This window comes from Symphalangus syndactylus, chromosome 1, assembly GCF_028878055.3.
Source record: "Symphalangus syndactylus isolate Jambi chromosome 1, NHGRI_mSymSyn1-v2.1_pri, whole genome shotgun sequence".
In the NCBI taxonomy this organism is placed as follows: domain Eukaryota; kingdom Metazoa; phylum Chordata; class Mammalia; order Primates; family Hylobatidae; genus Symphalangus; species Symphalangus syndactylus.
This window is the reverse complement of record NC_072423.2, coordinates 115131577-115157697: the sequence shown is the minus strand read 5'-3', so window position 1 is coordinate 115157697 and position 26121 is coordinate 115131577. Positions and strand designations below refer to the sequence as shown.

The window sequence follows — 26121 nt, the reverse complement described above, 5'->3', positions numbered from 1 at the left end:
TGGAGCTGGTCTAGAGTGGCCAGGGCAGTGAGTCCCAAAGGCGTTGCCCACAGACACCATCACCATCTCCATCATGCCTGTAGCTCTCTCTTTTCCCTCTTCTTTACTTTTAAACCTACATTTAGCAGCAGCACAACAGCAGCCAGTTTCTCATAGACTTGACAAACTAAGTACATGTATTTTTGAATACACATACACAGTATAGAAAGTATCTTTGGCATTTTGGGAGATGTTGGCCCAACGAAACTCCCCATTTCACACAGAAGGAACCAAGGCCCAGGGCTGTGATGCCATCTTCCTTAGGGCTTGGTAAAGATCAGGCCCAGAACCTGGGTTGGCCTCCTGCCTCCAGCCCAGAGCCTTTAAACCTGCTCTCTAAAGCAGGAGAGGCAGCCTTAGCGGGAGGGGCTGGGGTGGTATGGGTGTGATGTCACCAGCTGCAGCCACAGCCCCTCCCTTCCTGGGACCTGCTGCATGTCCTGGGTGTCCATGCAAGGCTGTGTGGCGACCACCACCTGCCCTTTGCTGCTGCTGACGTAGTTGGACTCTAGGCTGCAGGCCATGAAGGCTCATGTATGTGACGTGAAAACCTGGGGCTTTCAAAATCGGACAGGTGAAAAAGTGTTGGGGGTCCTCTTGTCCCTTCACACCCCCATAACCTCCCACTTTCCTGGATGGAGAAAGTTGGGAAGAGCTGGCTGCAGAAAAGCCCCAGGACACTGTCGCTGGGTGGTCACTAGATGGCGGTATCCCCTGAGCAAGCCGAAGCACTCCCCTCCTGCCACTTACACGGTCAGTCCACCTACATCTCCAAGGCACGTTTGTTTCCGCCTCTGTCTCCCTTCACCAGCCTCTTTTTGATGGACTTGTGCCCCTCATCCATCTAGTGACCTCCAGCGGGCCCTAGGTTCTGTTCCTCTCTCCCAACCTTCTCTTTTTATCCTGAAACACTCACCCTCTCAGTGACCAATCTCTTTCTCCCTCTAGACTGGCATTTCCTAGGTGACCAGGGATTTTCCCAGTTTTAGCACTGAAAATTCCACATCCCAGAAAACCCCTCAATCCTGGGGAGACAGGGAGAGTTGGTCCCCCTAACACTAGTGTCCTCAAAATGTTAGTAGCTAAGGGTGGGAGTGGGGTGAGAGAAGGGTGAAAAGGCATTCCTTGACCAAGTAAGTCTGGAAATGCTGCAATTCTAACCCTCTCTTTGGGATCCGCAACTGTCTTTAAGACTCTGAGAAGTCCTACGGGAAAGACATCAATTTGGCTTTGTTTAACTTATGTCCTGATGGATCATGGGAGATCCCTCAGCATGGCACGGGACCCTGGCCTTTCCGGGAACACAGCAGGGAATGCTGCTTCAGGGATGCCTGCCTCCCAGTGTTGTCAACGTCTCCCTCCCCACCCCGAACCAACATGGAGGATCAAAAAGACTGGGGAAGAGGGCAGAAAACAACGTGGCACAGCCTCCTCTCCCAAACCGGCGCCCACTCGAGCAGCGCTGCCCAAACTGTAATGTGCCTCAGGCCCCCTGGACATAGTATGAAGATGCAGGATCTGATTCAGCAGGACAGGGTGGGCCTGAGCTTCTGCAGTCCCAACGAGCGCCTTGTTGCTGCTGCCCCCACTCTAGGGACCACACTTGAGGTAGCAAAGCTCTCTAGGCCAGTGGTTCTCAAAGCGTGGGCGCCAGACTCATCTGGGAACCTGCTAGAAATGTGAATTCTTAGCCCTCCCCTGGACTGCCTGATCAGAACCTTGGGGGTGAGTCCCGCAGCTGTGTTTGACCAGCCCAAGGGACTCTGAGGCACACTCGAGTTTGAAGGCTGCTCTAGACCGGTGGCTCTTGCCCCAGCTGCACATTCCATCACCTGGGGAGAATTAAAACATTCCAGTCCCGTGCTGTGCACTGGGATTGAGGACCTCACCGACTAAATTTTGAATCTGCCAGATTTTCTAAGGTCTAAGTTATCAACTGGAGTTTGGTCAGGGTTCTTGGAAAATACTGATGTTGGCCGATGATCAGAGCATCCAGTGCCTGGAGGCACAATTCCCTGCCCCAGTAAGCTGTGGGGGTCCGGCAGGGTCAACCCTAAAACAGCCTATGATACAAAGCAAAAGTACAGGGAATAGAGAGAAAGATATCCGCTGAAGCAAGCTGAGCATGGGATAGAGGCAGAGCATTAGCTGAGATCTGCCAGCAAAGAACAAACGTTGTCATGATGAGAAGCTTAAAGAAGAGGTGAAGATGTGCCTCAAGAAACAGCTGTTTTCCTTGAGGGACGTGGCCTCTATGGCTGTGTTTTCCATCTGCAAATGGGGGTCCTGGGCCTCCTCACCTCCTCAGCCCGTACACGTAGCACACAGCAATCGTCTCCACCAGCACGATGAGCAGCAGGGACAGCGTGGCCGCGTAGTCGTTGAATATGTCAAACCAGTAGTTCCCAGCCTCCATGGTGAACACCATGCCAATGGCACAGTTGACAAGGCACACCAGACCTGGGGGCCACAAGACCAGCTGCTCACCTGCCCGAGACCCCCCCCCCCCACTACAGCTCACCAGTTCTCTACAGGACAGTGGGGCCATCGGTCCTCAGGGGACTTTGGCTGATTGGTTCATCCACATGGGTTGAAAGAGCTGTCGTGGTTTGGACTCTGAAGGTGTGTGCCATGTGTGTGGGGCAGGGGGCACAATGGTGTCCCAAAGCATGTTGGCAGGGGTCACTGATGTTGACTCACTGAGCTGCCCTGCAGGGGTGGCAGAGCTTCAAGCTCAATGAACAAGCAGACGTGGTGGGCACTGCTATTCCAAGATCCTGCCCAGGCTGCGGGTCTTCAATTATAACCCTCTGTGTTTATCCCAACAACTCAGCCCTGGAGCTCATGAGAAATTAATTAGGGGAGGAGGCTTGAATATGGGGTGGCTCCATAAGGACTTCCTAGAGGGGACTTGCATCCACCCAGAAGGGGCTGGGGCGGGGAAGAGACAAATGTTCACCCGGATCCTCCCATGTGCCAGGCACTTGCAATGCGTTGGACACTTAGGCCTCCGAGGCAGGTGTCCGGAGCCCCCCTTTCACAGATGCGAAGGCAAGGCTCAGAGATGTCTAAGGCTCCCCTGACGTCCCCTAGCATGTCCGTGGCAGAGTGAGGATTCAGACCCAGCCCTTTAGCCTCCAGAACCTGGGCCTTCATCCCAAGCCCCTCCAGCTGCCTCCCCTGGGGACCCCATGCATGTCTGAGTCTAGAGCCCACACCTGCCCTTTCCACTACCACACTGTACACTGCCAGCTACCGAGCCCTCCTGCTATCCCGACGGGGACACACAAGGAGAAAGGGGCCATGGGCTGGCTGAGGGCTATGGGCACACCTAGTGTTGGCTACAAAGACCAGGCCTGAGGAGGGGGTCTAAGTGCTGCAGGACTCTGAAGAGGTGGGGGCAACTCCAACTGGAGTGGTCGGGGCTTGAAGGAGATGGCCTGGGAGCTGGGTTTGATTTGTCCTGCATGTCGAGGAATGGTGTTTTCAGAGGCAGAGTAGTGTAGGCCACGGGGTCCTCGAGGTACTGCCTGGTTGGAGTGGAGCAGTTGGGCCAGGGAGTGAAACCATGAGAGATGTAATTGGAAAAGCCAGCTCATTTCCTAATATCTGAAATGTCCACCAACAGCAGAATAGATAAAGAAACCGTGGTATGTGATCTTACAATGGATTATTATATAGGCAGAAAAAGGGGCAGACGATTGCTGCTCGAAACAACATGAGCGGGTCTCACAGGTAGATTATGAGTGAAGGCAATAGATGCGGAGTGTGTACAATAGGACTTCGTTCATACGAAATTCAACAGGAAGGCCGGGCGCAGTGACTCCTGCCTGTAATCCCAGTACTTTGGGAGGCCAAGGCAGGCAGATCACTTGAGGTCAGGAGTTTGAGACCAGCCTGGCTAACACGGGGAAACCCCATCTTTACTAAAATACAAAAATTAGCCAGGCGTCATGGTATGCACCTGTAATCCCAGCTACTCAGGAGGCTGAGGCGCGAGAATAGCTTGAGCCTGGGAGATGGAGGTTGCAGTGAGCCAAGATCGCACCATTGCACTCCAGCCTGGGTGACAGAGTGAGACTGTTTCTTTAAAAAAAAAAAAATAGGAAGAAAAACCCCTAAAATGTAGAAGTCAGAATAGAGGTAAACTCCAGGGGTGCATACTGCCTGGGAAGGGGTGTGAAGGAGCTGTCTAGGGTGTGGGAAAGGTTCTGTATCTTGACCTAGGTGGTGGTTCCTCGGGTGGATACATATGTAAAATCCACTGAGTTTGTACTTAAGAAATGTACACTTTATAATGGTCACACTTCAGGCCAGGTGTGGCTCACGCCTGTAATCCCAGCACTTTGGGAGTCTGAGATGGGCGAATCACCTGGGGTCAGGAGTTCGAGACCAGCCTGGCCAACATGGTGAAACCCTGTCTCTACTAAAAATACAAAAATTAGCCAGGCGTCATGGCGTGCACCTGTAATCCCAGCTACTCGGGAGGGTGAGGCAGAAGAATCACTTGAACCTGGGAGACGAAGGTTGCAGTGAGCCAAGATCACACCACTGCACTCCAGCCTGGGCAACAGAGCGAGACCCTGTCTGAAATATATATAATATACTTCAATGAAAACGAACAAAAACAAAATCGAGTTCTCTCCTAGCCTGGAGAAGTTTGAATGTCAGGTTGGGAAGTTGGGTTGGGGTGGCCACTCCACTTCCCTGTGATGTGGAGAATGGAATGCACAGGGTGAATCACGTGGCCCAGGTCCCAGGTTGTGAGAAGACATGGCAGGACCGTGGTGAGGTGGCTGCAGCCCCCTGTAGCCACCTGAACCAGCCCATGACCCCTAAGGGAGCTCTCCCCTGCTCACCCCCACGTCCTGGCCCTCCTGACCCCTGCCTCCTCCACTGGCTGACCCCACTGACCTGAGATGGCCTCCTTGGGCAGGTGGCTGGAGATGATCTTGCTGTCTGTCAGAGGGGTGAGGATGGCCGCTGTGTTCCCCAGCATGCTCCCAAGGCCCAGCATCAGCAGCATGAAGAAGTAGAGCACCGACCACAGCTGGGACACCTCCATGTTTTTAATGGCCTCCGTGTAGACGATGAATGCCAAGCCAGTGCCCTGGACGGCCTGCCCAGGGTGAGAAGACACCAGTTACATGCAAGAGGGACTTACAGTCTTATTCACGCACTCAGTGCTAAGCAACGTGAGGGACCTTGGAAGTGGCCATGAGAAGCCACATTGTGAGGTTGGAGCTTCCATCTGCAGACCAGCCCCTTACACTCAGCTGGGCTGAAACGAAATGGGAGCTGCCAGGAGCTCATATATGCAAAGCACTTGAGAACTTGAACTTGCAGCCAGCCTGCAACACTGAGTTCCCCTCTCCTGCCCCAACTTACGTAAATTCTGGATGAAAGATAATAAAACAATGGATAATTTCTGCTTCTAATGTGATGACCGACTAGGTGTCCTGAAATCTCTGTGGCTGGGACCTGAGGAGGGAGGGTGGGGCCAGGGCAGCAGGAAACAGAATTGTAGGGAGCCAGCTTGGTCAGCAGGCAACCAGGACGAGCAGGTGCTCAGCGGTCAGGTCCCTGTACTGGTAACGCTGTTGCGGAGATGTTAAACTATGGAAATTGAGGCTGGAACTCCTGCTTAAAGACAAATACCCCAAGAGGCTCAAAAGGGATAATAGGTTGTGCGTACTCTCTGGCTACCCACAGAAGAAGCAAAAACAAGCCCTCCCTGGGTAGAAGCCCCCCAGTTTAGACGCATAGGATTCCCAGGGATTGAGCAAAGTGCTCATAAACAGGGATTTACAAACCCACAAGGAGAGAAGTCACTATGAGTGAAGAACTAGCAAGATAAGAAATCAGATTTAGAACACCCCTTCCCGAGGTGGCAGATGTTGGACTGTCAGATTCAGAATTGCTATGGACTGAACCATGTCCACCCGAAATTTGTATGTTGAAACCCTAGCTCCCAATGTGACTGTATCTGGAGATAGGGTCTTTAGGGGGTAATTAAGGTTAAATGGAGTTATAATATTGGAGCCCTAATCTGACCAGACTGTAGCCTTATAACAAGAGGAAGAGAGAGAGAGAGAGAACTCTCTATCGTGTGAGGACACAGTGAGAAGATAGGTTCATGAACAAGGAAACAGGTCTTCATCAGAAACCAAACCCTGCTGGCCCTTGATCTTGGACTTCTCAGCCTCTAGGACTGTGAGACATAAATTCCTGTTGTTTGCTGGGCACAGCGGCTCATGCCTATAATCCCAGCACTTTGGGAGGCTTAGGTGGGAGGATTACTTGAGCTCAGGAGTTTGAGATCAGCCTGGGCAACATAGCAAGACCTCATCTCTACTAAAAGTAAATAAAAGAAAATAAATTTATGTTGTTTAAGCCACCCAGCCTATGATATTTTGTTATGGCAGGCTGCACTGACTAATACAAGAACACAGGTCAATTCTATAGTATACCAGTTGCTCAGGGGCATACTGAAAATAGTTGGCTTTATGTGCTGACAACAAGGGAGTGATCACTTGTAGAGAACTTAAAAACTATAGTAAAAATCTACAAAAAGTTGATATACTTTTTATTATTATCATGAGCCAGCAATTCTAAAGTGTTAAAATACTGCTTTCCTTCTCTTGCCTATGGCCACCCCTGAAACAGTTATGTATGAAATGTTTAAAGAAACAAAGGATAACATTACAAAAACAAACATGTATCAGGAAACTATTGGGATGGACAAGTAAATTTGAAAAAAATAGCATCTATATAAAAAATATAGTTATTGAATTAAAAGGCTCAATTGACAGTTAAATACCAGATTAGATGCAGCTGAAAAGAGACTTAGTGAACTGAAAGATATATCCAGAAATGAATCAATAAAATAAAAAAGGATAAGAAGATGGGAAAAATAAAAGAGAGGTTAAGAGACCTGTAGGACAGGATGAAAAAGTCACGTCTAATGAAGTTCCAAAAGGAGAAAAATGAGAGAATCAGAGACAATGATTATGAAATAATAGGTACGAATTTTCCAAAACTGATAAGAAACATTGGACCCATAGATCCAGGAAGCCCAACCTCACCTAGGCCTAGAGTGGATAAATAAAAATATATTCATGCCATGTCTAGATTGCAGAGGCCAAAGACAAAGAGAAGATCATGAGAAAGAGAAAAAGCTGCTTGCTTACAAATAATAAAAGAAAATTTCAAGAGCAACAATGGAAGCCTGAATCACATGGCAAACATCTTCAAAGTGTTGAGAGAAAATAACTGTTAACCTGGAATTTTCTACTCCGAGGAACAATGTCTTTAAAAGATAGATGCCAATTATAGAACAAAATTTAAGAAAACTGTTCTAAATGAAAGTATTTTAAGGAAAAACCTTTGGAGATGCTGGGATGCAAGAAAGAATGGTGAACAAATAAAATGGCAAACATGTAGGTAAATACAAGAGCTGTATAAAATAACAATAATGTCATGTCCAATGTATGGGGTTAAGGAGACAGAACTAGACAACAATCATTTAAAATGGGAGAGATAAAATGAAAGTACCCTAAAGTCCTTTTGAATTTGGGGAAGGAGGTCAAGATACTGTTTAACTTTAGACTTTATTAAGTTAAATATGAAACGAAAGTTTCAAGAAGAGAAATCAAGCAACCAAATTCCAAACAGCAGGGAATAAAGTGGAATGGGGAAAGAAAAGAAAGAAAGAAAAAAAGAACAAAAGCAACAGGAAAAACAAAGTCTAGATAAATCAATAACCAACCATGTAATTCTTGGCTGTAGAGCCAAGCTCAAAAGTAAGTGAGGAAAACTCCCAGGTGCCAAAACCATAAAGGAAAGTTGAAGTGAGAGCACTGAACAGGTGCTGAAGCCAAAGGACCTCATGGGTCACCTGAACAGGACCTAGGCCTTGAAGGCTGGGGTTTGGGGGCTAGGGTCTGATGCCTGCCTGGGGAAGCAGGCTCATGCCACAGGCCAGTACAAGCATGGAGCTAGGGCTGAACAACCAGGAGAAAAAAGCATTGCTTCACCCATGAAATGACCTACAGTGGTTGTACCCATGAAACAAAGTGCCAAACAAACCAAACCCAACCAACCAACCACCCCAAAAATATCAACCTGCAAAGTAGCTTACTGGCAACCAGAGCCACAGGCCCTCCCTACTCCCTATCCTTGAAAAGCATTACCTAGGAACACTCTCTAGAAATAATCTCTAGAAGTATTTACATTAAATATACGAATTAGACAAATATGCCCACTATCACTTCTACTCCCATATGCTAGAAGTCCTAGTGAATACAATAAGAAAAAGGGAATGAGATATAAGCATTGAAAAGAAAAATGCAAAATTCGATCTGCAGGCACTATGATAGTTTAAACAGAAAATTGAAGCAAATCTATAGATAAATATGAGAATTAATAAGAGAATTCATCAAGATTGCTAGATACAAGGTCAACATGCAAAATATTTTGCTTTCTTTTGCAACAAAAACAAACAATGATAGAAATGAGGGGGAAAAACACCATTCCCAATACAATAAAACAGTAAGGTAATAGAAATCTAATGAAAGATGTGCCAAGGTGTTCATAGAGAAAGTTAGCTGAAGACTATTTTAAAAGACTTGAGTGAAGGAGAGAAAGTATGTTCCTGAGTCAAATGTCACAATTCGAAAGGTACTAATTCTCCCCAAATTACACTATAAAATCAATGCAAGTCTAGTCAAAATTCCCTAGGAGATTTTTTTTCCCAACGAAACTTATCAAACTGATCCTCCAACCGATGTGAAAAAATAAAGGTCCCAGCACAGCAGAGATAATTCTGTAAAATATAAAGATGACTTTCAGTAGCAAAAATTAAAAAAACCCTCTAAATATCTATTAGTAAGGGAATGGATACACAAATCTCAGTATACTTGTGTGATGGAATAAAATGCAGCATTTAAATGAACAAATGAGGTTCCACATGCATTATTACGGACAGATCTCAAAATTAAAATGCTGAATGAGAGAAGTATCTTTCCAGACCATTTATGCCCATTTAAAAACTGCCGACATAGGAGTGCAAAAGGCTTGTTGAAAAAAGAAAAGAAAATAAAAACTGCCAACAAAACAATGATATTATTTAAGAACACATAGATGGGTAATAGAAATATAAAAATGAAGGTTCTTGCCTTTGGTGAGTAGGGAAAAAAAAAAGGGGGACTTTTTAACTTCATCTCTGAAACGTTCTTTTCTTTTATATAAAAAAATCTGAGCCCAAAATGACAAAATGTTTACAATTGATCTTTCTGAGTGGTATATATGGGTGTTTGTTATTCTCTCTACTTTCCTGTATTTTAAAAGCTTAGAAAGACAAAAGAAACGGGAGGCTGAGGCAGGAGAATGGCGTGAACCCCGGGGGGCAGAGCCTGCAGTGAGCCGAGATCGCGCCACTGCACTCCAGCCTGGGCGACAGCGAGACTCCGTCTCAAAAAAAAAAAAAAAAAAAAAAAAAGACAAAAGAAAAAGAGAGAAAGGACAGAGAGTTCCGCCAGGAAGTTTATTATAACTAGCATCCTCGAGCAGCCCTCAAGAGAGTGGTGGTAAAGCCTCTCTTCTCCTTGGAGTTGCAGGAAAAGTAATTCAGGATCTTTATTTTTATAGACCTTGCCTATCTCCCAAGTCAGCAGCTCACCAAGGTTCCCATGAGTGTGTGGAGAGAAGCCAGTCCTCAACCTTGCCTGGGCACCTTACCGTGTCTAGCTCCGACTCCAAGCTGCAGTTTTTGATGTGCGGGAATATCTCGCTGTATTTGCTTGGGTAGGCAGATGCGAGGTAGTCCTTCACTTGTTCCAGGTTGCTGGCTGTCAAAAAGCCATCTTCAAGTTCAAAAGTGTTGGTCAGCAGCAGACTCACCCTGCAGAGCAGACCATCGGATCAACTTTCACTGATCAGAAAGGCAGCTGTCACCAAAGCCTCCCATCAGCCTCTTCCTTTCTGATTAGGTGAGGAAAGGGAGTCTGTTGCTTGGTGATCTTTTAAAGGGCAGGGTAATTTTGAATGGCACTGAAGAAGCCTCAGATATGAACAGTGATGACAACAGGCACCAAACTCACACAGTGAGGCTATTTTAACCTCTGAACCAACATAGTCCAGCAGAAGTTTCTGTGCTGATGAAAATGTTCTCTATCTGGGCTGTCCAATTTGGTACTCACTGGCCACATACGGCGACTGAGCACTTAATGGTGGACACTGAGCAACTGATTGAAAGTAACAAGGGAATGTACTGAAATATGAATTAAGTTGTTTAAATGTGAATTAAGTTGCATTGATTTAAATGTAAATTTGTAAATAGCCACTTGTGGCTAGTGACTACCCAACTGGACAGCATACCTCCTGGATGATGTCTTTGTAATTTGGGCAAGGGGCCACAGAAAGTGAATCCTGTGATCTCTGTGGCTCAGCTAGAGGCTTCTTGGTTACTTTTGAGGTGGGGGAGATGGGGTAGAAGAAACAAAATTTGATTGTTGTATGTCCTATTACGCTAAGTGCTCGCAACACGTTAACGTGCCCTCATTCCTGCCAGGCAGATGTTGACATGCCCCAGGCCCCCCAGCAACTGGTGGTGGTGTAGGGAGTCCGAATGTGAGCCCTGGATTGAGGACTCTAAAACTGGTGCACTTTGCCCCAGCCCTTGCCCAGGCGACCCTTCAGCTCAGAGCTCAGGGAGGCCTGGGAATCGGTGGGACAGCCCAGGCTTACTTCTTCAAGCAGCTTTCATAATTGAAGGTGGCCTTGAAGCCATAGATGGAGAAGGTGACGATGCTGGCAAATATGGAGGTGAAGCTGTTGATGAGGGACACGATGATGGCGTGCTTCTGGCAGTTGTTGGATGGCTCATTGTAGCTGGCGAAGGCGATCAGGCTGCCGAAGCCCAGGCCGAGTGAGAAGAAGATCTGGGTGGCTGCATTGATCCAGGCTTTGGGGTTGGCCAGCTGCTCTATCTGGAAGGCCAGCAAGGACAGGGCTGATGATCCCTGGGTGGGATCCCAAATGCTCAGACTGGCAACAGGAGAGTGGCCCAGAGAGGGGAAGGAGCTCACCTACAGCACACAGCCATCAGGGGCACCCCTAGGGCTGGAGATCAGCTCTCCTGGCTCCATCCACTCCCTGGCAGATGAAACACACAGCTCAAGCTGCACACCTCCCAGGGCTAAGGTGCTGTGGAGAATACAGGTGCTATGTGGAGGATATAAGGTGCTACATATCCTCTACAGCACCTCAGCCATAGGAGGTGTGTAACCAGAAGCAGCTATGCTCACCACTATATGCCAGTGCGGAGGTGTGCAATGGAATACTGCAGGGTAAAATAGTTAAAACACAAATGGAGCCCTGATTCATAGGCAGTTACTGCACAGGTCTGGGCACTCAAAGAGATGGAGGGGGTGTGGCCTGGCAGGGGAGGTCTAGGTGTGGGTTGACTCTTGGCACTGACATTAGGGGGCGTTTGGAATGGGGAAGGGGAAGGAAGACACAGTCATTTTATTTCCAGGGGCTAGATCTGTCAAATGAAGAACTTGCCCCATCCCAAAGTCAAGAGTGCACCCTCCATGGATGAACCCTGGGTGTGGGGTGCATGGAGAATGGGTGGTTGAGAAACCCTGTAGGGAAACAGGTGCGTGGAACCATGTGAGCAGGCAAGCAAGATGACCAGAGTGGTGCTCATGGCGAAAAGCTTGGTCCACAGTCTGAAAGGGGCTTGAGGTGAGGCGGTGGCAGGGGTGCAGCAGATGGGGGGCAGTGAGGATGAAGAGGAGAGGCTGAAAGACTTAATGCTCCAGAATTAACAGGGAGTGGGGATAACCTGGCTGAGGTGGTGATCCAGCGACTGCAGGTACTCCACACTCCTGCCACACCCTGGTGGGCTCACATCAGCTTCCCTAGGTACAGCGTTGGCCCACTCTCCATCTTTCCCTCTTCCCACCCATCCTGGAAAGTGGCAGAATGAGTGAGGGGTGCCCTTAGGGCCCTTCTGCTTCAGCCCATACCTTGGGAGTGAACATGTACATGAGGCCATTGGTGGCTCCGTGGAGCGTGAGGCCCCTGACGAGGTAGATGATGAGCACGCAATAGGGCAGTGACGCCGTGAAATACACCACCTGCGGGCATGAGAGGGCAGAGTCGGCCTCCCGAAGCAGTGGGGTCCACGGGACAGACCCGCGCCCCACAGAACACCACCACATCTGGGGTATTCAGGCTGCACCGCCCAGCTGCTGACAGCTGGAAAAGGCATGGAGATTCTTGGTCACACACAGGCTCTGGGTGAGGGCTGGGGGAAGTGGGCTAGTGGAATGTGGTCGCTCACAGCTGTGACCAGCACGACATTTCTTATTCAGTAGAGAAGAGGCAAACAGGTACCGAGCCTCTGCCTTCCACCGTCCCTTCAACCTGACCTTATTCCGGAAAGGATTTGAGGTTACCCACAAAAACACATCAGTCACATTAACATTTCAAATTGCTAGATAAAGAAATCAGCATGAAAAAAAATATATGGGCAATCCAGTAATGAGCCCACAGGAAAAAGCAGCCCATAGAATCTGTGCATGAGTCTCTACCCAGTTTCTGAGCCAGATTCAGCTCTGAGCTTCCTGGTGGCCTACACACAAAGCAGCAACACAATTAAAAGGAAAAAAAATATCTGCAGCTTGGAGAAGGACAGATTTCCCCAGGATTGGGGCCTGAGAGCAGATTGGTCGTGAGTGCTCATGCAGGAAAGCAGAGACGTGTAGAGTAGAGGACAATGTCCCCATAATAAACACAATAGGAAATTCAGATCTGATTTTTATGGCAACCCTCCAGAAAGGGTTTACTTCCTTAGGCTTTAACATTACACCTGAACGGACATTTTTGTCAACCAGATCTTCTTTCTCCACCGACATGCATTGTAAGTTCAATGATGTTTTGTTAATATCTTCGGTGTTCATGGTAGCTTTAGTAGTCACCTGTCATGCTCTGGGTGATTCTGTTACAAAGCCATAGAATACAGACCTTCAAGTGCACGTGTGCCTATCCAGGAATGGATATTTTTCTGTAAATCAACTCATATGTGTACCAGAGCCTCATTTGTAAAGCAAATAAATATTTTGCAAGATTGTCCTTTGTGTAAGAGTTCCCTTAAAGTTTGAGTCTCTCTGTGAGAAATATGGCTGGTGGCCCATGTTCAGATGGGCTTGAATTACACTTGACCCTCCCTTCCTATTGAGGTGTGGTGTCATCTTCTTATCCATTTTCAAGGCCACCAGAATGGCACTCTGTACCCTGTCACCCAGGGGACGGCAGGTGGAATGTGGGGTATGTTTTTTATCACTGCTTTTATCACTGCTTCTTAGCTGAGGTTGTTGTAACTTGAGAAGAGTAATAAATCCACCCAAGATTATAAGAAACCAGATAACAGACAGAGATGAAAAGACAGAGCACTCGCTCATGACCAACATCTATCACAATGGGCACTAAGCAGGCTTTTAGGGCCAGCCCCGAGAATTTCCCTCCTTCCCCCAAGGTGAGCAAGTTTCCTGGAGGCTCATGGAGTCCCTACCAAAGTGACTCACTTCTCCCCAAGTGGGCACAATTGCTGGACACATGATCCAGCCTAACCTGTTGGAAGAAACCAATTCTGACCACTCTGCAGAGATTCTGGCAGGAAACAAAGGCGATTCCAACAGAGGACGCCAGGAAATGGCACATGGTCTGTGACAAGATTAGCTCCATTTACATAGAGCTGTTGGGGGCATTTTTCCCATGGAGAAGGGTGTGGCTGAAGCAGAGGAAATAGATGATAAGAATAAATACGTGTTTTATGGCATGACATGGTCTCATGCAACACATTTCTAAGTGATCAGCAAAAGGAATGGTCTCTAATCTCTACCTCTGCAGATGTTGCCCTCTGATCTTTTGGATCACGATCATAATAATCTGGCAAAGATAAATTACAAAAACATTTTTTATGAGCATGACAGTATGGCCAGGCTCTACGATGGGACTGAGTGGGCTGCTGCAGGTTCTAAGCTCTCTTGGGGAAAGAGCACCTGTGCTCACTCGTCCCTCTCCTCAGCCATGGCACAGGGGGCTTTGGGGGCTAAGAGGCTGGCCATCAGGGGGTCTTAGAAACCAAAATAAAATGTCCTACCAGGCATGATACTGGAGTTGTCCCATGGGCCCCGGAATACCATGGGTAGCTCTGGTCTAATGCCTCAAGACATACATGGGGGGTGGGGGGTGACTGGAGGAGGCAACTCAGGTAGTCAGAGGGTGAGGACATGTGGGCTCCTAGGACTCTCATCAGGTGACAGTTGGAATTGATGACATCATTAAGGCATAGAGAGAGCTATGTGGCTACCAAACCAAGACAATGGGAAGCCTTGGGGTGAGGCTGGGCTTTGCCCTCGCTAGCTGTGCCCTTGGGCAGGTCAATTTACCTCTCTAAGCTTCAGGTGAGTGGGATCATGAAATCTACCATGAAGGGCTGTTGCCAGAAAGAGACAATGTGGGCGCTCAAGCCATGGTGGGTCTACTGCGAGAAGTGACAGTGAATGAGACAGGGCGTGCTAGGCTCCGAGACATCTGCTGAAGCTTCAGGCAGGTGGTGGGTGACGGGAACACTGAAAGCAAACCTTCTACATGGAGCAGACTAGAGCTGAAGGAACATGTCAGCCCCAGTGAAAGCGTGAGCCTTGGGATACACCAAGAAAGGATTATGGAGATCAAGCCCGACAGCTCTGGAGGGTGATTGGAAGCAGCTTAGAACAAAGGGTCTCAAACTCAGCTGCACATTAGAATCACCTGGAGAGCTTTTAAACCTCCCCCCACCCCTCCCCGCCCAGTGCTCAGAACACACCCCAGACTGGTTACTGCAGAACTTTGGGGGCGGCAGGGCTAAGGCATGAGATTTTTGAAAGCTCTCCAGAAAATACCAATGTGCAACTGAGTTGGAGAGCCAGTGGCTAGGGTGTCCCCAGGACACATACAATCTTAAAGAAAAGCAAACTCATTGTCTGGTTATCTGGGTGGTATGGATTTGGGGCTGACTGGTAGAGAAAAACTCTTTTTTTTTTTCCTAAGAAAGTCCCTGTTTTGAGATTTAAGGTTGCAACTTTAACCACTTCTGGCCCTCTCTATAGTCATCTAGTAGGTGACTTGTCCCAGCAACACCATCTGTGCCCTCTGCCCTAACATAGCTGCTGCCTCTCCACTGCAGAGGGCACTCCCTTGGCATTGCCCAGGGTTGGAGACAGAGGCAGCTGCCCCTCGGTGCACCCTCCCACCCACCAGGAGCACCGGGCTTCTGTGCCTCGCTGTCCCACCTTGCCAGTGGACTCGGTGCCACGCAGGATGCACAGGTACACCACCAGCCAGGCCAGAAGGAGACACAGTGCCGGCTCCCACTGCACACCCCCGTTCTCCTGGAGGGACGGCGAGATATTGAGGGTTTTCCTGTACCAGAAGTACTGTGTGGAGGACGCCTTCTCGCACTCCTCATCGTAGCCCGTGTGGTTACCATTCAGTGGGCAGACAGACCACGGCAGGGGATCCTGTGGGACCAAAGCGAGTGTTATCTAGAGAGGTGAAGGCTGAGGACAAAGGCTGTGGCAGGGGTGAGGGAGGTGGCCCTGAGCGGAGACTCTTGGAAGAGAAGGGTGCTGGTTCCCGAAGGGCAGGTGGCTGGAGCCCCTGAAGGCAGACTGGGAGTTGCAGAGTTTGTCAGGGGGCACGGGTGAGGCAGGAAGGGGTTGGAGGAGGGGGCTCTACTCTCGTTGCAATTCTACAGGTGTTCCTTGAGGACTACTGAACTCTGTGGTGTGTCCCAGAGACTGAATAGCAAATGGACCACGGCCAGGCCAGCTATGATGATGGAACTCCGACCCACAACCTGTGCACAATCAGCTCAGGCAATTAAACCACACCCTCTGCAGCACTGGCCCAAATTGCTTAGGACTTGGTCAATGATTGAGAGAGTCCCTATTTTTTGGCCAACCCAGAACCAACCAGAGAAAGTGACAGAGAGCCCAGTTCAGAGTAGCTTAAGCAGATCAGAGTCTTACTGGCTCCACCCTGCAAAGTCCAGGAGTCTAACTGCTTCAGGTATAGCTTGACTCTAGCTCAAAGAAGTCACTAGCACCAGGTTCTCTCGGGCTCAGACAGGCAAGACAGCTGTGGGGCCTGAACCTCATCTCCTGCTAGCTTCCAAACCCAATGCAGGAAATGCCATTTGCCACCAGCACTTAGTGAGCACAGAACCTGAGACTTACGCATCTCAGGACTTGCTAGGGACTTGTGGAAATCAACAAAGACCACCCAAGTGAGAACAAGCAGAGGCTGTTTACTTAGGGCTTGCTACAGCAAGGGAGATAGCAGCATCGCTTGCATTTGGCAGGGACTCCAAGGCAGGTGGGGATTGGGAAAGCTTGTTAGTGAGAAAAGAGAAGGCTCCAGGTGTGCCCCATAGGAGGCTGCTGGCACGTCACTTATGAACAAAGGAGCCTCAGTGGTGCATGCGTCGTGACCATGACCCAAGGCCAAGTGGTAAACAGTGGTGCTGAGATGGGAGGGAGGGGAGGAAAAATTACTTCTGACTGTGGGGTAGGAGACCCCAACCCTGCTCTTTGAGGACCGGCCCCACATTGATCAGTTTTGCACATATGTGGGTTCTACAAGCCCAGATTTAATTAGACAAAAATGCATCATTAATGGAAGCAAGTCTGACCACCCCACTGGGCTCAATCTCATATTTCACAGGAAACAGAACCAAGGCCCGGGGTATCACCTGATGGGTCATGGCTACCGTGCCAGTAGGCAGCTGGAGCCCAGGTCTGCACTCCCAGACAGTGCTCAGGACTGTCCTGGTGAGGACCTCCATGCCCACCCCTGCAATACGTCCCCAGGGCCACCCTAGCCTATTGGAATGTGTGAGCTGGTTTCTTGCTTTGACCTATATCGTGTTCAAAGCTGACCACCAACAGTCCTTCCCCTTCCCACGTGCACATTTCTTCCATCCAGAAGTGGCGTCTCTTGCCTCACCCTGTGAGTCTGGGCTGTCCTCCGATGCATGCTGACCAACTGAATACGGTGAAGAGATGCTGTGTGAGTGACTTCCCGGCCCGGGCCTTCAGAGCCCTGTAGCTAGCCTCTCACTCTCTTGGAGACCAGCTGTGGGACATTCAGGCTAGCTTCCCGAATGATGCAGGTGCAGGGAGAGGGAGGCACATGGAGGGAACTGAGGTGCCTGGTGGCAGCCAGCACCAAGTCCCAGGCAGGTGACAGGGGTCCTAGTAGACATGAAGCCCAGTCGAGCTGCCCCGGCTGACATTCCCTTGGGCCATTTTACAGCCTGTGTGGGACTGACCTGAGTCTGTCCCCTGGACCACCTGCTGATGCCAGCCCGGGCCTGCTTCCCAGGCTTGGCTACATGACCTAAGGCACCTGGGGGTGATGCCCAAGCTGCACCCCCAGCGACTCTGATTTCATCTGTTTGGGATGGGGCCTGGTCATTGGATTTTTCACACCTCCCCACCCCACCCCCCACACTCTGCAACTTCATCTCCCCAGTGTGCGGCCAGGGTGAAGAAGGTTTAGAGCATAGGAGAACTTGTTAAATGGGCCACTTCCCAGTCTGACTTCCCTCACCTACCTCTGAACCAGCAGGTGAGGACAAGGATCCCCACATTTGCGTGCATAACAGCCCAGGTGCTCCTGCTAAGAAGGGCTGGACACAAGGCTGGAAAGCCCGGCCAGGGAGTGAGTAGACAGGAGCACAGACTCCAGGGCCAGGTCCCTGAGTCCAACCCCACCAGCTACGAGCTACTCGGTTCCCCTCTGCTCTGTGCTTAGTGTGCTCAGCCTCGTGAGGTGGCTGTGATGATTACATGAGTGAATGCTTCTAAAGTGCTGGGACCTATGTCTGGCCCAGAGCACATGTAAGTGAATGTCTGCAGCCACTATTCCTCTCATTATTATGGGACCATGGAGGAGGGCTTCAAAGCAGAGGGACTAAGGGATAAGTCCACAGACCTATGAAGGAGGGAATGAATGAATATTTAAGTGATTTTCAGGAATTGCTGGCCCCCATACTTCTATTAGAAAAAGGTACCCCTTTCTTAAGGCACTTTACTTTTGCTTTTGGGGGATGAGCAAATTATCCTGATTTTGTTAGGACAAGACAGATTCCTTCCACTTTTGGAAACTTGTCTAATATACAAATCTATAATGCTTACAATGTGTATGGCAAGCCCTTAGTTGGGGGTACTGTTGTTCAGTGCACAACCTGCCCAACCATACATGGCAGCCGTGCACAGAGGACAGGAAATAGTCACCAGGCTATAGAGTAAGAAGAGTTGCCCTGTTTCTACCGAGAAGGCTTGGGAGAGGCAGAGTTGTGGCCAGTGTTCATGAAACTCTAGGCTGAACCAGGGAAAGAAGGAGGGACTGCAACTAAGCTCAGGGCACATCTTTCTTGCCAGAGATATGTGCAATGGGGCAAGCTTGATGGAGCTCATTGGGAAGCCAGAGTGGGGTATGCCAAATCAGGATTATTGAAGTCATTCACCCAAGCATTCCTCACATCCCCACAGAGTCAAGGCTATGCCCAAGCACCCCAGAGGCAAACCCAGTTCAGTCCATAGTCCATGCCAGCCCTATCTTGCTTGTGGACCTTGGGGACAGGCATGTCCCATGAAGGCCTGGCTCAGGGGCAAAGGGTAAGGCATTGGCCTGGTTAGGTCCTGCCTCCTCCTCTGTTCCCATCTGGGAAGAAGCCAAGGTGAAGGTGGTTCCTGGAAGCAGGTGGGGGCAGTGGAGGATGGGGTTCCTGAGAGCAAAACGGTAGGAGCCAGGTAACAGAAATGAGCATGAGCAGGGGAGAGGAAAATTCCTCTTGTCCTGAATATAACACTAGCTCTCTGTGTAGAATTGGAGTTCTTGCTTCTCTACAATTTCCAGCCCCTTCCACGTTTTCTACAGTGTCAGCTGTAGTTATCATCAGAAACATGTGGTTTAAAATGTTTAGGAATGGCCCTATTGTGTTACACACTGACAATGGTCCTTCTAGGAGAACTTAGGGGTCTGCAGGGAAAAGCAGCAGCTCAGGCTGGAGTCAGAAACCTGGAAGCACAAGTGGCCCTGCGGAAAGTGGGAGGAGGGGACGGGGAGGAAGAGGACAGGCTGCTGCTGTCCTGCTGGATTGAGGGAATCCCTCCCCACCAGTCCTCTCCACAGATTTCCTCCTAGGCACACTGTGCAGTAGTTCTTAATAGTGTGTGTGGGGCCACATCTCTCAGAGAGAATCCACTGAATGCCATGGCCCTGCTCTGCAAGAACACGCACGCTCTCACCGGTGGACTCTGCTTCCAGTGTCAGGGGCCCGGGGAGCCCGGGTGCAGAAGCCCTCCACGTGGGTTGGGGTGCATGGCTTCCCCTCCACCTCACACCACCCACTGGCTCCCCATCCCGAGGCTGCTCACCTTGCCCCACACCCCCTCCCCCGAGTGGGTGGCCCTGTTTTTCTCTCCCTTTCTCCCTCCCACTCCTGTTCTGGCACGGGCCCCGGCTCACCTGGAAGGAGTGGAAGAGGTACCAGAAGGCCCAGGCGTTGACGACGTTGTAGTACATGGAGAGGAAGAAAGAGACCACCACGCTGGCGACCCCTGCGAGGAAGCAGAGGGCCGCGCTGAGGACTGAGGACGGCCCTTCCCCCTCCGCCAGGCCCAGCGTGTGCTCCCAGGACACACCTGTGGCAACCGCCCCGGGGACGGCGAGGCCTCCCTCCACCAGGTTTGTGTGGTTAGTATTAAGCGAGACAAGGCACCTGTGAACACTTAGTAAGGGTGATTTCTTTTTCTCCAATCTTCCTCCTCACCTTCTGGGACAGGAGGCTGATGACAGGTTTTTGAGATCTAACTGCCAGGCACTGTGCTAAGTAAGTACTTTATTCACCTTTGGTCCTCGCAACAGTATTATCTTCATATCACAGAAGAGAAAACTGAGGCCTGGAGCCTGCCCAAGACTACCCAGCTGGTCAGTGACAGAACTGGGTTCACAACCTCATGCTGTGAGAAGCACTGTTGCTGTGAAGTGCCACCTTGTGCCAGATGTACAGTTACACTCCCTCCTTGGCTCACCAGCGGTTGAGTCACCTGGTAGCCAGGAGAGGGGGTGTGAGGAGGCGGTGGGGAGGGGGCTGCCCGTAATTCAGTCAGGCCTGCACAAAACCCAGGGTGGGGCCTGAGAGCACAGAGAGGGGTGGGAGCCAGCAGGGCTCTGGGGCTGGCCCACACCAGCCCTTGAGAACCAGCGTCCCCTCCTGTCCCCAACCTCAAGTGCTGGGACACTCAGTAGTAGAAACTGGCCATGGTGCCCGTATTTACCCCACAGGCATCGGCAAATGCTATAAACCAGGGCTTCCCCTCCCCACTCCAACTCCACTCTGAGTGCTGGTTGTTAAATATTCACCAGCATCCCCTGGTTGGCACAAATATCTGGTATCTTTCCTATGATGCAGAAGATGCCTCTGAGAAGTCCTCTGTGATTGCTTATTCAGGCAGATTGTAAAACCACACACTTCTGTGTTAAAAATTAATAGCCTAGTGAAACCCCATCTCTACTAAAAATACAAAAAATAGTCAGGTGTGGTGGCGGGTGCCTGTAATTCCAGCTAATCAGGAGGCTGAGGCAGGAGAATCGGTTGAATCCGGGAGGTGGAGGTTGCAGTGAGCCGAGATTGTGCCATTGCACTCCAGCCTGGGCAATAAGAGCGAAACTCCGCCTCAAAAAAAAAAAATTAATAGCCATTCAAGACAAGGGGGCATTCTGAGTTCAGAGATGATTTGTGAGAACACTAGACACATTTCTTCTGCATCTGCAACCAGGTCACGTATAAGCTTCCACCCTCTTTGCTCCTGAAATTTCACTCTGCTTTCCTGCCTGCCTTCCTTTCTGGGGCGGGAGGGGTGAGCATCACAGGCCATGGCCACTTCTGGTCAGGGTTCCTTCTGCATGCAGAGGCAGCCCTGGGTCATAAGCAATGTGCAGGGCAGGTCGAGGCTGTCCTGGAAGTGCCTGGGGCTCTGGCTTAAGGTCACTCAGGAGAAGCATGAGATGAAACAGTTCTCTCCTGCTGTCCGTGCGGGCCTCAGCCTCACACCCCAGAGACATTAATGGCACTCCAAAACACCTCAGCGGTGTAAAGAAGATTAAACGAGCTCATGCACATATATCCTATAGGCTGGCTCCCAGCATGTAGTAGGTGCTCGCTAAAAGAGAGCTGTTATTTAGCAGGGAGCAGTTGGGTGAGTTTCCAGAATGGTTGTTAGCTAGGACTTGGGGTTTCAGCTGTTTCCCTTTTACAGGTAACCAAGCTGAGGTCCAGAGAAGAGAAGGAGGCTGGCATCTGTTCCCCAAGGGGCATGCATCCTCCCTGTCTTACTGCCCTGTGGGTAGGAAACCCAGCTCCTCTCAGCCCACATTCTATGACATCCCCACCAGGCCATTTGTTCACTCCAGGGAAGGGCTCTCTCTTGGGCCTTGTGCTCACCCCTTGATCCCGAAGCTTTGCTGATGGGATCCCACCCACACCTCCATGCTGCCCAGGTCTCTGGGTGACAGAGGACTGGAGGGGCCCGACTTACCGACACCACTGAGGTATGGGCTGATGGTCCTCCAGGCGCCGATGCTGCCCTGCCGCATGCGCTGCCCCACAGCCAGTTCCAGGTACAAGAGCGGCATTCCCTCCACGATAAGCATGATGATGTAGGGGACCAGGAAACTACCTGTGGATGTCCAGAGCTGAGAGCCAGGCCACCACCAAAAGGCTTTTCTCCACGACCACTCAACCTCTGTGCAAACATCCTTCCATCCTACTGTCTTTCCATTTGTCCATGCATTCTCCTACCTTTCCATCATCCATCCTCCTCTTTCTACTTATCCTTCATCCTTCTTTCATTCCACATTTTCATCCATCCCTCTTGCTGCCATTCCTCTCATCTGTCTACTATTCATTCACCCACTTTCCATCCATCCTTCCATGCATCCATCCATCCAACCATCCATTCATCCATCCATTCTTCCATCTATCTTTCCATCCTTCCATCTATCCACCCTACATCCATCCATCCTTCCTTCCTTCCATTCATCTATATTTCCAACCTTCCATTCATCTATCCATATTTCCATCTTTCCATCCATCCAACCATCTATCCATCCTTCCATCCATTCATCTGTCCATCCTTCCATGCATCCTTCCATCCACCCTTTCATTTTTTTATCTTCCTTCTCAGCCACCTGTCTGTTCGTCCATCCATCCGTGGATGACATGCAGCCATGTCAGTTGTTAAACTCTTTAAATTCATACTCCCTGGGAGGCAAACTGCCACTGTCCCAAGCTTCTTGAATGCCCTTCTCAATGCCTCCACTGTCCCAGCCCTTCTGCCAAACCCCACATTCCATCTTCTATTTCAGCAACTAATAGTTGATCAGGGCCAAGACAAGTGTGTTGTTAAATATGTCAAACATCATGCCTGGATCCATGCATTCAGCTTTCCACCTCTATGCACTTCCTTTGGGCTTTGTTCACAGCCCTGATGGTGCTCCACATGAGGTAGTGTATGAAACAGACACTTACTAAGCACTTACTCTGGGCCAGCCCCTGGCTGGTGTGGAATGGGAGAGTAGCAACCCTGCTCCCAGCCCTTAAGGTTCCCTGCTGTTGGTGATGGTGGGGAGCCAGGGAGTGTGAATTTTGTCAGGGTAAGCCTAACAAAATGTCCAGTGGGAAAAGAGGGCAGGACTTCTGATCAAATAAAACCCAGACACTACAACTGCAAAGATTGAGGGCTGATTACAGAGCAAACTGGATCCTCAGTTGTTAAGGTAAACAACAAAATAACTCTGCTTACATGAACATCTAATATTTACCAAAAATGTCTCCATTGTACACACGTACTGTCCTGTAACCCATTCTTCTCATCCTATGGCATTCCCCAGGCACTCTCCCAATCACAGACCTTTGCATTACCCCTTAAAGAGCTGCATGATGTTCTGCACTGAAAATGAGCCCAGAATGCATTTAATCGATTGTTAGACACTCAGGCTGTTTCCAGCTTTCTGCCATCCTAAACAAAGCTGTGAAATGAAGCCTGGTCCACTTGTTTGCATATTTCCTTGGGATACAAATCCTAGAAGTGGAATGGCTGGGGCAAAGACCAGGCAGAGCCCCCATGGCCACACCACAGAAAGAAAGGCACGAGCCGCTTGCATGGGCGAATGAGTGCCCAAACCACCAGGCTTGGAGTTCCTAGCTTCGTCCTGTTCATGTGGGGGCCTGGAACAAGTCCTGCCCTCTCATGTCCAGACACTGCTATAACTCCTCTAGGCCAGGCTCCCTTCCTTTCCTTCAGAACCTTGTTTCAGCACCTTGTGAGTTTCCTCTCAATATCAAAGGAGTCCAAGAGGTCATTGGTGGCTCCCAATTGTGAAATAGTTGACAATAAAGATTGGGCTCACACACTGAGGCTTTGAAGCCACATTCAAACCCTCAGTGGTTATAAGATAATCCTGTTTTTACGCAGGGTGTTAAACAGTAACTATGTAAGGCCTGGCAAGGTCCAGGGATGACTGTCTCTCTGACAGGGTCTGACTGCCCAGTGCCCATGGGTAGGGTGGAAATCTAAAACCTGATGCCAAGTGGGAACATGAGGGCTGTTTGGCCCTAGGTATTAATCATTTCTGTCACTCCTGCCCCAACCATTCAAATAAACACAGAATCCAGGTGAATTTGCTCTGTAATAAATTTTTCAAGAAATGATGCTAGAACAATTGAACATTCATATGCAGAAAAATGAAACTCAACCCATATCTCAAATTTTATACCAAACAAATCTCAGAATGGATTACAGGCCTATATGTACAACTAAAAGCTATAAAACTTATATAAGAATACAGGAGAAAATCTTTATGAACTTGAGTTTGAGGCAAAGATTTCCTAAATACAATGGTAAAAGCACTATCTATAGAAGAAAAGATTGATAAATTGGATTTCATCACTTCTTTGTGAAAGACACTGTTAAGAGAATAAAAACACAAACTGGGAGAAAATACTTGCAAAACCCGCATCTTGAGAAAAACTTTGTGTCAAGAATATATAAAGGATTCTCAAAACTCAATAAGAGAAAGAACCCTTTCAAAAAATGTAAAAAAAAATGTGAATAGGCATTTCACCAAAGAATACCTGTCTTAGTCTGTGCTGCTATAACAGAATACCAGAGACTGGATAATTTACAAAGAACAGAAATTTATTGGCTCATGGTTCTGGAGGCTGGGAAGTCCAAGAGCATGGTGCTAGTATCTGGAGAGGGCCTTCTTACTGCATCATCCCATGGCAGGAGGTGGGAGGGCAAGAGGGAGCAAAGGGAGCAAGAGGGAGCAAAAGGGGGCTGAACTCTCTTTTATAACAAACCCACTCTCTCAATAACAAAAACACTCCCAGGATAATGATACCAATCCACTGACGAGGCCAGAGTCCTCATGACCTAATCACCTCTTAATGGTCCCACCTCTCAACCCTGTTGCATTGGAGACTAAGTTTTCAACACATGAGCTTTGGAGGACATATTCAAACCATAGTAGGATGATTCCATTTATATGACATTCTGGAAAAGGCAAAACTATAGGGACAGAAAACAGGTCGGTGGTGGCCAGGAGTAGGGGAGTAGGAAGGGGTTGGCTACAAGGAACATGATTTTGGTGGTAGTTGTGATGGCTAATACTGAGGGTCAAATTGATTGGATTAAGGGATGCAAAGTATTGATTCTGGGTGTGTCTGCGAGGGTGTTGCCAAAGGAGATTAACATTTGAGTCAGTGGGCTGGGGAAGGCAGACCCACCCTTAATCTGGTGGACACAATCTAATCAGCTGACAGTGAATATAAAGCAGGCAGAAAAAAGTGAAAAGGTGAGCCTGGCCTAGCCTCCCAGCCTACATCTTTCTCCCATGCTGGATGCTTCTTGCCGTTGAACATCGGACTCCAAGTTCTTCAGTTTTGAGACTCAGACTGGCTCTCCTTGCTCCTCAGCTTGCAGACAGCCTATTGTGGGACCTTGTAATTGTGTGAGTTAATACTTAATAAACTCCCCTTTATCTCTCTCTCTCTCTGTCTTCCCCCTATTAGTTCTGTCCCTCTAGGGAACCCTAATACAGTAGTAATACAACTACAGGCCTTAAAGGCATGTGTGGAGATTAAATACAGCCACACATTCTTCAGCGCTCCTTCCCTGAAGAGGTGGAGTCTATTCCCCCACGCTGTGAGGCTGGGCTGGCCTTGGGGCTGGCTTTGTCCAATAGAATGTGGTGTCCATGTGGGTACCAGAGCCCAAGCCTCAGGATGCCTTGCAGCTTTGCCTTCCTCCTCTTGGAGGGTGCCTGAGACAGCCATGTACAGATACCAGACCAGGCTCCAGAGGACGAGAGGCCATGAGGAGGAGAACCGAGGGAGCCCAGCCAGCTCAGCACCCACTACCAGGTGTGTGAGGGATCTTTTGGCTGCATGAGCAAGGCCAGACATAAACAGTAAAGGAACAGCTCAGGCGCCCACGGAACTGTGAGAAATGATTAATTATTGTTGCTTTAAGTCACTAATTTTTTTTTCTTTTTACCTCTCAATATTTTCAGTGTGTATTTCCAAAAGCAAGAATATTATCTTATATAATCCCAGTGCAATGAGTAAAATCAGGGAATTAGCACCAACATCAAATTATTATTTTATCTGCAGCCCTTTTGCAATTTTCTTGACTGTCCCACCGATGTCCTCTAGGCATCCAGGCTCTAGCTCACAAGCACACAAGGCCTCTAGCTGTCAGGTTTCTTTAGTCTCCTTTAATCTTGGACACCTCCTTAGACATTTTTGCTTTTCTTTGTCTTTCATGACATTTCATGATGCTTTAGAGGAGCACTGGCCAATTACTTTGTGGAATGTCCCTCATTTGGAGTTTTGGCAGAAACACTAAAGTGATCCTGTGTCTTTGTCCAGAGGCACAAGATGTCAATGTGTTCCATTCA

General features: G+C 49.1%; 2 protein-coding genes across 8 annotated transcripts in view; both read right to left on the bottom strand.

Annotated features, from left to right (window-relative positions):
* SLC6A20 (solute carrier family 6 member 20) overlaps positions 1–26121 on the bottom strand; it is a 52643-nt gene that overhangs the window by 16908 nt on the left and 9614 nt on the right. For 4 of the 7 annotated variants that reach the window (XR_008657904.2, XR_010113962.1, XR_010113961.1 and 1 more), the window contains exons 2-9: positions 21699–21839; positions 19627–19718; positions 15384–15611; positions 12072–12182; positions 10786–11027; positions 9778–9940; positions 4954–5158; positions 2340–2499 (exon numbers count right to left, since the gene is read on the bottom strand). Coding sequence is in view for 4 of the 7 variants with exons in the window: in XM_055280069.2 (XP_055136044.1) it covers positions 2340–2499; positions 4954–5158; positions 9778–9940; positions 10786–11027; positions 12072–12182; positions 15384–15611; positions 19627–19718; positions 21699–21839 (1342 nt within the window). In the remaining 3 variants the exon portion in view is untranslated. Of the gene's footprint in view, positions 1–2339; positions 2500–4953; positions 5159–9777; positions 9941–10785; positions 11061–12071; positions 12183–15383; positions 15612–19626; positions 19719–21698; positions 21840–26121 lie in introns of all 7 variants that reach the window. The other 3 variants (XM_055280029.2, XM_055280059.2, XM_055280075.2) reach the window with 3 other exon arrangements.
* The window catches only part of LOC129483098 (leucine zipper transcription factor-like protein 1), a 204365-nt gene continuing 199945 nt past the window's right edge, over positions 21702–26121 (bottom strand). Inside the window, exon 13 of the transcript XR_010113940.1 lies at positions 21702–21839. The gene's annotated coding sequence lies outside the window, so the exon portion shown is untranslated. The remainder of the gene's footprint in view (positions 21840–26121) is intronic.